This window comes from Artemia sp. Qi Xiang Cuo, chromosome 12 (genome assembly GCF_049724085.1).
Source record: "Artemia sp. Qi Xiang Cuo chromosome 12, ASM4972408v1, whole genome shotgun sequence".
Classification (NCBI taxonomy): Eukaryota; Metazoa; Arthropoda; class Branchiopoda; order Anostraca; family Artemiidae; genus Artemia; species Artemia sp. Qi Xiang Cuo.
This window is the reverse complement of record NC_142805.1, coordinates 13,935,223-13,950,195: the sequence shown is the minus strand read 5'-3', so window position 1 is coordinate 13,950,195 and position 14,973 is coordinate 13,935,223. Positions and strand designations below refer to the sequence as shown.

Sequence of the window (14,973 nt, the reverse complement as noted above, 5' to 3'; positions counted from 1 at the left end):
ATCAAAACTCGAGAGAAGTTTTGATGGATGACAAGCTCCATTTTTCCAGGGGGATTGACTCTCAGCCTCTCCCCCCGAGTATGATTTTGGCAGCTATTACTGGCTTCAATTTATTGAATATTGGTGACCGCCAGGGGCATGAATGGCGATTGAAATTAGTGTAGTAGGCCCCTATTTGTACCTAGTACTTTTGGGTGCAACCCCGAGAAGGTTATCACCATCGCCTCAATGAGAGTACCAAGGACGGGAACTTGTGGTAGACCTCTTTTTATCAAACAGTTCGTGGTAACGAACTGTAAGTAAGGAGCGACCCGGCTCAATAGTAACCGAAACTCTAAAAAATGGAATTTTGATACCAATAGATACATCAGAAGAATTGGATTTTTATGCTGATTTCAAATATATAAGTTTCATCCAGTTTAATCAAAAAGTTACGCGCCTGAGAAAATTTGCCTTATTTTTGAAAAAAGGGGGAAACAACCCCTAGAAGTCATTGAACTCTAATGAAAATCACACCATCAGATTAAGCATATCAGAGAACCCTACTATAGAAGTTTCAAGCTCCTGTCTGCAAAAATGTGGAATTTTGTATTTTTTGTCAGAAGAAAGATCACAGATGCGTGTTTATTTGATTTTTTTTATTTTGTTTTTTTTTTATTATTATTATTTCCACAAGGGTGATCGCATCGACATAGTCGGCCTAAAATATCGTAAGAGGGCTAATTTGAACGGAAATTAAAAGTTCTAGTGCCCTTTTTGAGGGACCAAAAAATTAGAGGGCAACTTGGCCTCCTCCCACGCTGATTTTTTTCCCGAAGTCACCCAATCAAAATTTTGAGATAGCCATTTCGTTCAGCATAGTCAAAAATCTAATTAATATGTCTTTGAGGATGACTTAATCCCTCACAGTTCCCGGGGGAAGGACTGCAAGTTATAAACTTTGCCCATTGTTTACATTATAGTATGTATACAGGTGTTTTACAACTTAAAACGAACAGAAATTATTACGTATATGAGAGGGTTCGCCCCCTAGTCAATACCTCGCTCTTTATGCTAAAGTTTTTTAGTACTTTCAAAAGAGCTATCTATACTAATTAAACAGCCTTTGTGATTCAGGGGTTTGTGATTCGAACAAAATTTTAACTTTGGCGTAAAGAGCGAGGTATTGACCAGGGAGCGAACTCCCTAATATACGTAATAAAAACATACGAACATAGAAGTTCGTTACGTAAGTTAATTCGTAAGTTACGTCAGAACAACATTTCGAGAAAGCCAATTAGCCAAAAAAAGGAAAATTAATGTGCGAATTTTGTTTTAATTATTCATGTACAGTGAGCCAAAATCAAAGCCGCAATAATTCAAAAACGTTCAGAAATTAACTCTATAACAAGTTTTTCTTAACTGAAAGTAAGAAGCGACATTAAAACTTAAAACGAACAGAAATTATTCCGTATATGAAAGGGGCTGTCCCCTCCTCAAAGTCTCGCTCTTTACGCTAAAGTTTGACTCTGTGTCACAACTTTATCTTTTAAAACAATAAAAAACTCTAGCGTAAAGAGCGAGGCGTTGAGGAGGCCCTTTCATATACGGAATAATTTCTGTTCGTTTTAAGTTTTAATGTCGCTCCTTACTTTCAGTTAAAAAAACTTGTTAAAAAAAAAAAAAAATTAAGATCAAAGAGGCTAATGCATTTGTTACTTTTACCACAAAGTCTGTGTCGTCAAGAAAGCTTTCATTGGAATTTACAATGCTGTGTTGAAATCTAAGGGCTATCATTTTTTTAGGACAGTGCAGTTTATAATGTTATTATTTGCCCCTTCTAAATCGCATTTCAATATAATTTGACTGTGAAAAGTCAAAAGACGGTGTGTTATGCAATAAACCTGTTACGGAAGAGCGAGAAAACTACATTTTTAGATTGTCACTATCGAACTGTTGTTTGCACAAGATAGGTTTTTATCTGACCTTGACGATAAGATACAGAGAATTTTGATATAATAATATGCTGAAAGAAAAGAAACTTCTCATTATCCTGAGATACAATTAGAAGGCCGGAACCCGGATCGGACAAAACAATTAAATGTATTTGATCTATTAGGGTGGATTACAAATATTGAGCTTAATAACAATTTTTATTGGCTTTGTCTTAAGGAGCACAGGAAAGATAATGGGAGAACACGGAATCAAATGGGAAAGAAAAACTTCCTTGACTTTGATTATGCGGAGCATCCTACATTTTTAAGCTCAGGGTGCTAGAATAGGTTTGGAAATTAATGCTAAGAAGACGAAGTTGCTAAGGCTAGGAAAAAGCGAAGATTGGGCCACCACCTCTCAAACCTTCCAAAGATTAAAGTGCCGTTAATCAAGCTCTTCTCTTACTGCAGAAATATTTTTAGTGTGAAATTAAAAATGTATATAAATAGCGACGAAGACAAAGAACAGGAAGTTCCGCCCTGGTTGAACTTCCCGGAAGAAGGGATGCTAAGACTGTTTTAAAAAGATTTTAGCTTTAATGATCGTATTTTAGTTTGGGTTTCTTATATATTTTCATTTGTTTTGCTGAGGATATAGGATATAGGCTCGGATATAGGATATTGGATATAGGCTCGAAATATTCATTTGGGGTTAAGGTTCCACTGTCTTTAGAAAAAAAAAAATCCCTGTTGGTTCTACTTGTCGTTTGTATTTGTGAAATAAAAAATCACACTCATCTGCTTACCCGCACAAAAATTGACTGGAAGGGCACCCCCAAGAGCATCACTTGCCCTTGAATCTCATCCCTTAAAAATGTGTATTTTTACTATGTTTATTGTTTAAATGTGTTTTATGTTGTTTGTTTAAATGTGTATTGTTACTATGACAAAAGTGGTCATAATATCCTATGTGTAGCCTAAAATGAAAGGGCTTATCTACCGTCTAATCAGGAAGTGAGATTTTACTAATACGCAAAATACCAGAGGGTTCCCTATGATTTTACAAAAAAAAAAAATCTCCCTGTGGTTCATTGGCTCTTTTATTTTGTGTATTCTTGAAAGCGAGTCAATTAATTTGTGAAACGTAAATCAGAAGTAGAAGTCTATCCATTTTAGTGCTTGAATATATTTGAATAGCTCCGTCTTCTACAATTTGATTGGATTTTCCGTGTGAAATTTTCAACTACTCAGTGGAATGACTCATTTTTAAGCTTCAAGCTTTTTAACTAGAGATCTCTCTTGTTCTCTGTCTTACTATCTTCTATTAATTTATTTTATTGAGAAACCTAAAAAAAAGTGAAATAACGGAGCCAAAAAAGAGAAAAGTGTACGAAAACATGCTGGTTTCCATGATGCGCCCTGTCGTCTTAAGCACTGCACACGCGAAACACACTAATTAACAAAGTACACTAATTAATACAAATAAATAGTACACTAATTAGTACTCTATTAATACAATTAATATACTAATTAGTACACTAATTAACTAACGAAATTGTGACATCCACCATTTCAGAATTTTTTTTTTTTGTTTGGATTCGGAATTTTTTTAGTGGACAATAAAAGATGGCACTCATCTTCTTACCTGCATTAAGGTGAAAAGGTGGGGCATCCATCAAGAGCAATACTCATTCTATGAATCCTATCATATATGTAAACGTGAAAAGTCGTATGCAATATCATTTCTGGTCATTTTAAAGTCGCTTTGCACGTTTAGTTGAAAAAAAGCTTGTTTTTAAATTTCTTCTAGAAACTACGTTCTCATGAAAGATATTCCTCAATCTCATTCAGTAGGAATGTGCCGTTCTAAACATCTTAGAACGTTCTAAACTTTTTAGCCGGCATAAACGTTCTAACAGTTCTTCATCATCATCAGCTTTTGGTTTCATCTGAAATATAAAAATGGACTTATTTTCTTTAATGGAATACAAAGACTAAAAACATATAAGGAAAAGATCAGTCACCACAAATTAAAATACATTATATGCATAAAATAAAGTCTACCGTTAAATCCTGGGAATGATTTTAGGGAAGTTTGTTCCCCAGGAGTTCAAAAATTGCGCTGGTTATAGGGGTGGTGGATGGGTAAAAATACCAATGGGAGTCTAAGTTTTGTTTCCCCTCCGCTAAACATTCTTTTTGCGCCTCTCTATCTTTACAAGAGGTAAATCTATAAGAGATATTTTGAATATCTACAAGATATTCTACAAAATCAGTCTAGAATAGTTGCAGTTGGAATGTTTTATGGAATATAGCCAATTAAATATAATTAACAAGGCTCAAAACTTCAGTGAATTCTATTTCAAGATCTTCCAGTGTCATCTAGGGAAATAGAAAAAATTATACTACAATATTAATCTAATAGGAGACAGTGAACTTGGTAAGATGTAAAAATGGAAAGATAAAAGAAGAAGAAAAACGAAGAAAAAAAAGAAGAAAACACTATTAGTATAAAAAATAAGAAAAAGGAGACTAAAATGAAATAAAAATTGCCTTGAATGATGATTAGCATTATTTGAACAAAATGATTCAAAATACACAGCAAGGCATATCATGGTGTACCCTTAAAACAAACACTAGAACTTTCTATTTGCAATCAAATGAACCCCCTCCCAGGTTTCTATGACCAACCCCTTCATACGAAGTGATCCGTGAAAATAAATCTTCGGCCGTTTCTTAGCCCTTTGCCGGACCACATTCTGGGAAAGCCAATATTTTATTTCTATTTTTCGTTCTGCTTTGGAGTCTCCTTAGCCTAATGACCTAAGAACATATGTTTCTAGCTGATCTGAAAAATTCTTTTGGCCTTTTATTGTAAATTTTTATCTTGGGGGGGGGCCTCAATCATTTTTCACATTATATTCCTCTTAGTCCAAAGTCTTATCGCTGTAGGTTTCAAACTGATTAGGAAGGGATAATAAGTTTTTTGACTTGTTTCCAGCCCCTGAATTATATGCATACACAAATTGCACAGCAAGGCAAATGGTGCGAACCATGGGCATATAATTATTATGTTCATTGTTTGGGTTCAAACAGTTTTACACAAACTATCAACATTTTCCTCATTCTGCTTGTATCCTGGTTTCAAAGTTGCCTGAAAATATCTAAAATATACTAGACGTATAGAAAATAAAAATTGTTGAAATAACAGTAATTATTATACAAATATATACTTTGCATAATATAGAAAATTATGCAAAGTAAATAAGTATATATTTGAAAATATGCTAAATCACAATAAATGCAAAAAAGGTATCTCAGTTTATTTTTCAATTTTTGATCATCATGATTTTTTTGAATATAAATAAAAACAAATACACACTTTAATTAAAAAAATATTCTGAATATTTCGGCCCCACGTTCCGGAGCCTTTCTCAACTGGAAAAAAATACAAACAAAAACGGAAAAATATTAAAAAAAAAAAAAAAACATAGAAATACAACAACTAAGCACACGAAAAAAACAGAAAAAAAACAAATATAAATAAATAAGTAAGAAACAAACTCACATAATAAACAAAACTTCCAGCACTGGTGTTTTAACGCAAGAAACAAAAGCGAATGTAATTGAACGGATTATTTTGGTTGCTAGTTTAGCAGCAGTTCGTTGACGTTTCCTAAGAAATTATTTACTTCTGGAATTTCTTAAAAAATATTCTTTCTTTAAGAGGAAAATGAAGTTTTTACTAAGTATTATACAAGCTATAGCTTAGCTAAAAACTTATTTCGAAAAGAGGCTATCTGTTTTGTCTTGATCTGCACCTAGTTGGATAGTTGGAATTAGGGGTATACCCAAGTAAAGGATATCTTTTAACCTGATGCTTACCCAGAAGAGATTCTTTCGGAACCAGGGGCCTAGTGTTATTTGATTGACAGATTCGTGGTATAGGGAAATTTTGGGTATGTCTATTTTTAAAGCTGTTCTTGACTTTGCCACTTTTCCCCCCTGAAACTTACACTAGAAAATGAATTTACCCAAATCCTGCAAATAATAGTAACAAAACAGTCATTTTAGGCAAATTATTGTCAGCTTTATAGAAATAAACCCTCCTTTAAAATAATATGTCTATCCTTACATAAGCTTTTTAAATATTTTTATATATGTATTATTTGAAAAAAACTACGCTTTCTAAAGAGTTAAAGAGGCTGAGTTACAAGGTCGAACCTTAAAACGTACAGGGATTAGGAGGCACAGTTGGGGGCTGCCGCCCCCTAAACCCCCCGCTTTCGCAGCCTATAAAAAAAAAAAAGTTTTTTAAACTGAAAGTAAGGAGCGACATTAAATCTTAAAACAAACAGAAATTATTCTGTATATGAAATGGGGCTGTGCCCTCCTCAACGCCTCGCTCTTTACGCTAAAGTTCGACTTTCTCACAACTCTTTTTTTAAACAATAAAACTTAAGCGTAAAGAGCGAGGCGTTGAGGAGGGCACAGCCCCTTTCATATACGGAATAATTTCTGTTCGTTTGAAGTTTTAATGTCGCTCCTTACTTTCAGTTTAAAAAAATTTTTTTATTTAAAGGCTGCGAAAGCGGGGGGTTTGGGGGTGGCAGCCCCCAACTGTGCCTCCTAATCCCTGTACGTTTTAAGGTTCGACCTTGTAACTCAGCCTCTTTAACTCTTTAGAAAACGTAGTTTTTTTCAAATAATTTCTGCACGTTTTTGTACAGTTTATTACTTATTATTGCTTGACTAACTGTTAGCTGATTTGACAGCTTCCGGGCTTGCGGGCTAGCCCGAACGGAAAACGATAAGAGCCCGCTTATAGCGGGTTCTTATAGGAAAACGAGGTTTTTCGTAAATGTAAATTCGGGGGATAATTTTTTCGGTCTGACAATATCAAAAGGCCCTAACAGATCGAATTCTGCTTCGAATGAGTCCTCATTCACCCGGATCAGTTGCCAACTGTGGCCTGTAGGCGTGGATAACAAGAAAAAAAAAGAGAAATGAACTTTAAGTGGCTATATTTGGTTTTTTGAAAACAGGGAAGGAGTGATCGGATTGAGCTGAAATTTTGAGGATAAGCTCCCGGCGCCTAGGAAAGCTTAACCTCTAAATTTCAAAAACCTCTAAATTTCTAAATTTCAACGTTAAAGGGGGGCTGTGGTGGGAGGGTCGAAACTTCCGGCCTAGTTTACCCCATGAAGAAAAAGTCGGAGGAGGATAAAATTTCGGACGTTTCTTAGTTTGAGCTCGGGCTACGAATAGCGATCACTGGCATCTCATTGCAGCCTCTAGGATATGAAATTACTCAATCTTGGGGTGGGTCGCCTCTTTATAGATGCACAAGTGTGCATCCTTGATTTCTGTCTGTTTTGTGTATATGTTACCGTGAGTGTCCGAAATTCGTGAATATCTATATTTACCGGTGAAGGTTCGAAATACTTTTTCCTCCTTGGATTTAGTCACCGTTGCCGGTCATCTTTTTCAAATTAATGCAAGGTTTGATGATGACAGGTTAGGTTAGATCATGTTTGGTTAGGCTGGGCTAGGTTAAGTTAGGGTTTTTAACCCATTTCTGATATTTATAGCCAGATTTATCCTAATCTAACCTAACCTAACTTTAACTTTTACCATCAGAGCTTACGTAAGACTGAAAAAGCTGACTCGCAAAGCTAATTAAATCTAAGCATAAAAAAAAAAAAAATTCGGACATTCACCGGTGAATGTCCGAATTAACCAGATTTTGGACATTCACAGTTTACATTTACACTTTTGTTTTTTTACTTTTTTTCTAGGTTGCCTTCCAAATTAAGAAGAAAACACTAGAATGTATTCGTGATATACTCGAGACATATGTTGAATGTAAAAGTGAAAAAGCATCCGAAGAATTGGTCCCCATTTCCCCTATATTTACACCATTAATTCAACTTGCCATGGGAGAGCTAGTCCGTGCAAAAGATACAGAACCAGAAACCGAGGTATCATGCGTGGAAATACTCATCTGTATTGGGACAGTTGATTCCGAGGACTTAATGGCAGCTTATCTAGAATTTCTTCAGCCTGGCGTGCAGCCTACTGGATCAATGCTCGATGTTTTGGCTGGCGTTGCAATACGTAATCCGTATGGCGTTGTACCCTTTTTGAAGTCACTTCTTGGTCTTTTGGTGCCTTTGATGCATCATGTTAAAAACACGTCTGTCAAAGTTGCATTTTCCAACGGTAAGCTCTATTATATTATTAGATTGTATTAATATTACTAAGCTGTATTAGGTTGTCAAGGTAAGCTGTATTTAGTTTATTAATACTAAAATGGTTTTGTATTAATACTAAAATGGTTATATTTGTGGGAATACTCATCTCTATGGGGACAATTGATTGCTAGGACTTAATGGCAGCTTATGTAGAACTTCTTCAGCCTGGCGTGCAGCCTGCTGGATTAATGCTCGATGTTTAGGCAGGTGTTGCAATACGTAATCCGTATGGCGTTATCCCCTCTCTGAAGTCGCTTCTTGGTCTTATGGTGCCTTGGTCGTTTTGTTAAAAGCACGTCTGTAATAGGATTATTAAGCTGTATTAGGTTATTAACGTAAGCTATATTTAGATTGTTATGGCTAAAATGGCTATGTATTAATATTAAAATGTTTATATTTGTTGTGAACATGTTAATTTACGGTATTCTTAGTGTTTTAGTTTCTTAGAAAACGGATTCTTAGTGTTTTGGCTGGGTTTCCAATATGTAACACATTTCTTATTTACCTTTAAAATGCACATCTTGGTATTTTATTGCCTTGGATGGATCATGTTGAGAGTACGTCTATCAAAATTGCATTTTGAACTGGTAAGTCTTACTGGTAAGACTGAACTGGTAAGATTTTACCAGTTAGATTATAAGAAAATCTTATAAGCTTTGAACTGGTAAGTTCTATACTAACTGGTAAGACTTATCAAAACTGCATTTTGAACTGATAAGCCTTAGGACTGTTAAGATTAAAATAGTATATTACTGACAGTTTAGTGCAGTAATCGTGGGATAATTGATCCTTATTTTAACTGGGTGTTTAAAATAAGTGTGATCCTTATTTAAATTTTATTGTTTTGTATATTGTCGCCGTGAAGATGACGTCGTATGTGAATGTTGAGGAAACGAATGCTGAATTGATAGGGGTTCCAAGATGTAACCCATTTCACGTTGTACCTTTATAAATCACATTTCTGTGTTTTAGTGCCTTCGAGGTGTTAAGGACACCCTAGACGGTGAATCATTTTGATCAAAAGCTTCCGTCAATCAATTGATTAAAGCATGATTGACCATTTAGGAACCTGTTTGACGCTTGAGTCAAGCGTTGACGGTGATTGATAGAAAGTTTGAATGACTCGTGAATGAAAAGTGAAGATTTGAATGAATTTAAGCCGTGCTTGAAGGATAAATTGAACAATAAATATAGCTTTTTGTTTCGTTGAAGGAATTTACCCTTATTCTTTTCTTTATTTTACGTCATCAAAGCATTATCCTTATTATGATTGATGTTAATTTCTGTTTTATTTTTGAGCGGAATTGGAAGAGACTGAAAGATTAGTATTTGATAGATATTGCTGTAGATAAATGGGCGACTTTAGTATTTGTGGATAGGATCCTTAGAGAAAGTAGATAAAATCAGAAAATTAATGGTAAGTGATGTAGGCTTTTATGTTGAACGAGAGCCCATTTGTTTTTTTTATATGTACTAGACTGCCCCCCAAGACAGCACTGAGTCTGTTCCTTAAGTAGCCCAGAAGATTGGTTTAAATGGTTCATTTATTTATTATGTATATTATAAATATTTGTTTGTACTTACCAGTTAGTATAGAACTTACCAGTTCAAAGATTATAAGAGTTTTCTTCTTCGCTCCCTCTCATGAAGGTCTTCCCTCCCTCTCCATGCTTTTTAATACGAACTCTATTTGGTGGTCTAGCGTTGGTAGAACAGCCAAAGGTAGGACGTGTAGCCATGACGTCCTCCCAGTGCGCAGGGTTGCCACCAGACCAAAAAATTTCGTAACGTCCAACACTTAAAAACGTAACTTTTTCGTAATCTTTGATTGGAAAGTCTATTTTCAAGGCAGGGTGCCTTACTTTCGCTATCAAGAGCGGTACTTAAAGGGCGGAGGGGACATTTGTTGCTTCTATAATTTGAAAAATATATTTTTACGTAATCTCATTAAAAATCCTCCCTCCAACTTCGCTTCCTCTCATGAAGGTCTCCATGCCTTTCAATGTTTACTCTATCTGGTATTCTAGCTTTGGAAGTCGCTTCTGGGTTTTTTGGTACCTTTGAAGTATCATGTTAAAAGTATTTCCTACTCCATTCGAGGACGTCCTGCTGTTCGTTTTGGCCCCAACTGTACTGTTGAAATGTACAATTTTGTTGGGCTTATCATTCTCTATTCATAAAATGTAAATTAGATAGTTACACTCAAATTGAACTCATAGTCGCTCAAAACCATAACATTAAAAGATCTGAAATAACATTTTGTAGATTAAAATTGACACTGTAATTTTTATTAGAAAAAAATAATTTAACCCATAATGGCATTGTTTATTTTGCATTATATAATTTAAAATTTATCGATTAAAATTTTGAACAATACTGGAAAATTTTGAATATTTTGAGCCCTACTGGAGAACCCTCGCCGCTAAAAATACTTCTGGCTGAAATTACCGCTAGCTAATTCCCGGTATTAGTAAAATCTCCTTGTGAATGGGCCTCTGGAACCAAACTCTGGTTCCAGTTGGAACCAAACAAAAGCTGTGCATCTCCCAAGGGGGTTAGGAGGGATTGTAAAACAAAAAATGTAAAAAGGAATAGAGAATTTCATGGGAAGGATTGAAAATGAAGCTCCGGTAAAGGGGATAGAAGAAGAGCCTGCATGGTTTTTTTGGTATCTGACGGCCTTTGTTTACTGATCTATTGTTACTATTAGTCATTTAGAACAGTTTTTAAATTTTTATAGAGTCGGTCATCAGTCAAAGGAGCTTTCTAGTAAAATGACATTATAAAGCCACAATCGCTCCCCAAATTTTAAGGGGGTGCCGGAGGCTTTTTTTTTCAAGGTGACGGTCCTAAATGTCGAAACGTATATTTTAGCAAGAATTTTCTGGATTCCTTGAGTGGTCTTATTGGCCAATCTAGGGGGTCGGGGTGCATGTTTCACCTCGAAGGACGGGAGGGGAGATGAGTGAATTCCTACGTTAAGAGGAGAATGGTCTTTTATTCTATTTCAAAAATTACTTTATATTTTTGGAAGACACTTTATATATATATATATATATATATATATATATATATATATATATATATATATATATATATATATATATATATATAATATATATATATATATATATATATATATATATATATATATATATATATATATATATATATATATATATATATATATATATATATATATATATATATATATATATATATATATATATATATATATATATATATATATATATATATATATATATATATATATATATATATATATGTATATATAATGTGTAATATTATATATTAGATTAAAGCACAACCCAAACTTAATGGGTTACAAGAATTTTCTTTTCGTGTTCCTAGTCCAAAATCCTATGGATTTTATTTAGGCAATATATTTTTGACTTCTGGGTAATAAAGTTTTGGGGGCAAACCTCAGGGGCGTGGGATCGTTGTAGGTTTTTACTTCTTGGGGAAATAACCATGCACTTCATTTAGAGATGGATTAATTACATATAATGTATATCATATATATAGCTAACATATTTTATAGTGTTATTCCGATTGAGTGAAGCGCTTCTGTACTATATCAACAATATGGATAGAGCCCCAGACAAGAATGTGAAAGGCGACTACTATGCTGTGGAACTAGCAATGGCTTTTGAAACCCTTTTTACTTATTGGATGGAAACAAAACACACTCAAGTATATAATCTTTTTCCACTTTTTTCATAGCACGGAGTAGACTGGGGAGGACGGGTAGAATGGTAGACTGAGAAGACGAGCTAGTAAAAATAGGCCAGGACAAAGATAAAATAGCAAATGAAACTACAGTAAAAAAATAAACCCAAAGAGGAAGATAAAATAATACGACACTGATAATTTTGGAGACCACACTGCCTTTCCATGACGATAAATAAAAGTTCAAATTAGGGATAAAATCCTTTTTAATAGACAGCGTGTAATAAATTTCACAAAAAATACCAGATATTTCGGTCACATATACAGTGACCTCAGTTTTACTACTGATGACGGTCACTGTATATGTGACCGAAATATATGGTATTTTTTGTGAAATTTATTATACACTGTCTATTAAAAAGGATTTTATCCTCATTTTAATTTTATTTATCGTTAATACGACACCTAGCAGCAGCTAGCCCAAGTTCCTTATTTAAATTTCAAAATTTCACGATTATTAGTATATATTATTGCTAGAAGATAACCAAGAGGCTTTTTTCAACCAGAGCAATAACACTTACTAGTAAATTTATCTTATTTGATATGTCCTAGATTAAAGGCAATTTTGAACTGAATAGAGTTTAAGATTCTTCTTAAGCAATAGGATAGAAGTAAATTTATCAATGAGATCCTTTTGAGCATCCCGGCACCAAGCCATCGACAAAATCTAAGTGAGTTTGAATTCCAGTATGATACTATGTCAATGTGGATGCTCGTTTTTTGTCGATTGTTAGATTTTTTTTTCAAATCTTGTTGAATGAGTTTTTCAAGATTTTTTCAATGTTTTGTAGGAGAGTGTGAACTAAAATTCAACACTGTAGTCGTTAAGGTATTGTTTTTACTTATTTGCACAAAACCGTGTATGCTTTTTTTTAGTCTAGGGAACAAAAAAAAGGTATGAAAACCGGTTATAGTTTGAACCGTTTTTTTCTAAAGAACAAAAGGTAGGCATCTGGGGAAAGTGTAAAAAAAATATTGTAGAAGAATGAGTGAACAAAGATTTAGTATTCGGGTCGTTAATCAAGGCCGTATTCTGGGGTGGGTGGAGGGGTATGGGGTTTATCCCCCCCCCCCGCAGTTTCTGTCCAAATCGTAAAAACAGAACAAAAATGCATATAAACAAATTTTTGATGTGTTTTTTATTTTTTTTTTGTGGAGGGGGTTTGAACACCCATGTAAAAACGTAAGAAAAAGCGCATGTAAACAAATTTTTGATGTTTCCTTAAGTTTTTTTTAATTCTCGTCCCACCGAAAAAAAAATACTCCCTCTCAACAAAAATCCTGCATACAGCCCTATTGTTAGGGTATCATTTATTACTTGTATGCATAAGACCATATTTTTCTCACTTTCCTTGGTCTTGGGAATGAAAAAGTTGTGATGCCGGGTTTCATCCTTCATAATGTGAACCATCTTTTCCCTAGAGAACAAGAGGTAGTCATCTGAGGGAAGTGTATTTTTCGATCGGTAATTTACATTTTTCCGGAGTATGGGCCGTCTAGACAAATAATACGGTAGTTAATCTAGAGAGTTAGGAATCGATTCTCAGTCGAAACCTTCACATGTGTGTGACTGCTTCGGACTGTGGGTCCGAATTGGACTCGCACTCCGAATGGCAGCGAGATGACTACGTAATCCCGCAGTTATCAAATTGGATATGCAGAGAAAGGACACAATCGCATTTTAGGTAGTGTTATTCCTCACCCAACTCATTCTAGAGCTTGCACTAAATTAGTTGCTTAGAATTGTTTGACCCAACTGTGCTTTAACTTTTTAATATTGGCAGAGGCGAAAAAAGATATTGCTCGAAAAAACTACTGCGGCTATGGGAGCTGAACCCATGATTCCTCGATGAATGGCCACAGACACAGGCACACCAGCCGATCTTTTTTTTAGCTTTATATTGCAGACTTCACCATTCCATACAAATCGTTCCATACGTTCCATACAAAGACTTTGAAATAGTAATTAAAATTAAGGATATATATATATATATATATATATATATATATATATATATATATATATATATATATATATATATATATATATATATATATATATATATATATATATATATATATATATATATATATATATATATATATATATATATATATATATATATATATATATATATATATATATATATATATATATATATATATATATATATATATATATATATATATATATATATATATATATATATATATATATATATATATATATATATATATATATATATAAGTAAGTATAGTTTTTTTTTTTAAAGTAAAGAACTCCATTAAACCAAAAATGAACAAAAATAGAAAATCAAATAATCAACCAAACATACAACTACCACAAATCAATATCAATAAATAAATGAAGCCTAAAAAACAAACAGATATTAAAATAAATAACAGTCAAACTCAAAACGAGCAGAAATTAAAATTCAAATGACTTTACTGAAAAAAATGTGCATTGTCAGTTTACTATATATACGCTGATGTTTTTTCCTTAAAATCTTAATTAACTTTTGATTTCTTAAAGTTATAAAAATGAAAACATTTAAAAGATTTTTTTTAAACATTAAAAAAAACTTTTAAAAGAATTTGTCTCGAAGTGCATTTCGGGACAACAAAACGAGTGTGTGGGGGGGGGGGGGCGGGGGTAGCTGCCCTCCGATAACTTTGACTCTTAAAAAGAGTACTAGAGCGTCTTATTACCAATCCAATGAACCCCCTCCGAAGTTTATACGACCATGCTTTCCTTAAAAAACCTTATATACCCCCAGGGCATAACTTACAACCCTTGCCCTGAGGGCTGGGGGGATTTTTTATCCTCAAAGACATAATTTCCAGACCTTTCAAATATGTTGAATAAAATGGCTATCTCAAAATGTTGATTGGAAGTGTTTGGGGAAATGATGGGCACGGGGGGGGGGAGAGTGGGACATTTGCCCTCTGATCACTTTTGACTAATGAAAAAGCTACTAGTCCTCAATTTTCAATCGAATGATCCTTTTTTGAAGCTTCTACGACAAAATTTTCTATAAAAACCTTATATGCCCAAG

At 33.9% G+C, this 14,973-nt stretch overlaps 1 protein-coding gene across 1 annotated transcript in view; it reads left to right on the top strand.

Annotated features, from left to right (window-relative positions):
• c11.1 (maestro heat like repeat family protein c11.1) overlaps positions 1-14,973 on the top strand; it is a 211,503-nt gene that overhangs the window by 59,821 nt on the left and 136,709 nt on the right. Inside the window, exons 4-5 of the mRNA XM_089097791.1 lie at positions 7,712-8,135; positions 11,730-11,881. Of these exons, the coding sequence (XP_088953917.1) occupies positions 7,712-8,135; positions 11,730-11,881 (576 nt within the window). The remainder of the gene's footprint in view (positions 1-7,711; positions 8,136-11,729; positions 11,882-14,973) is intronic.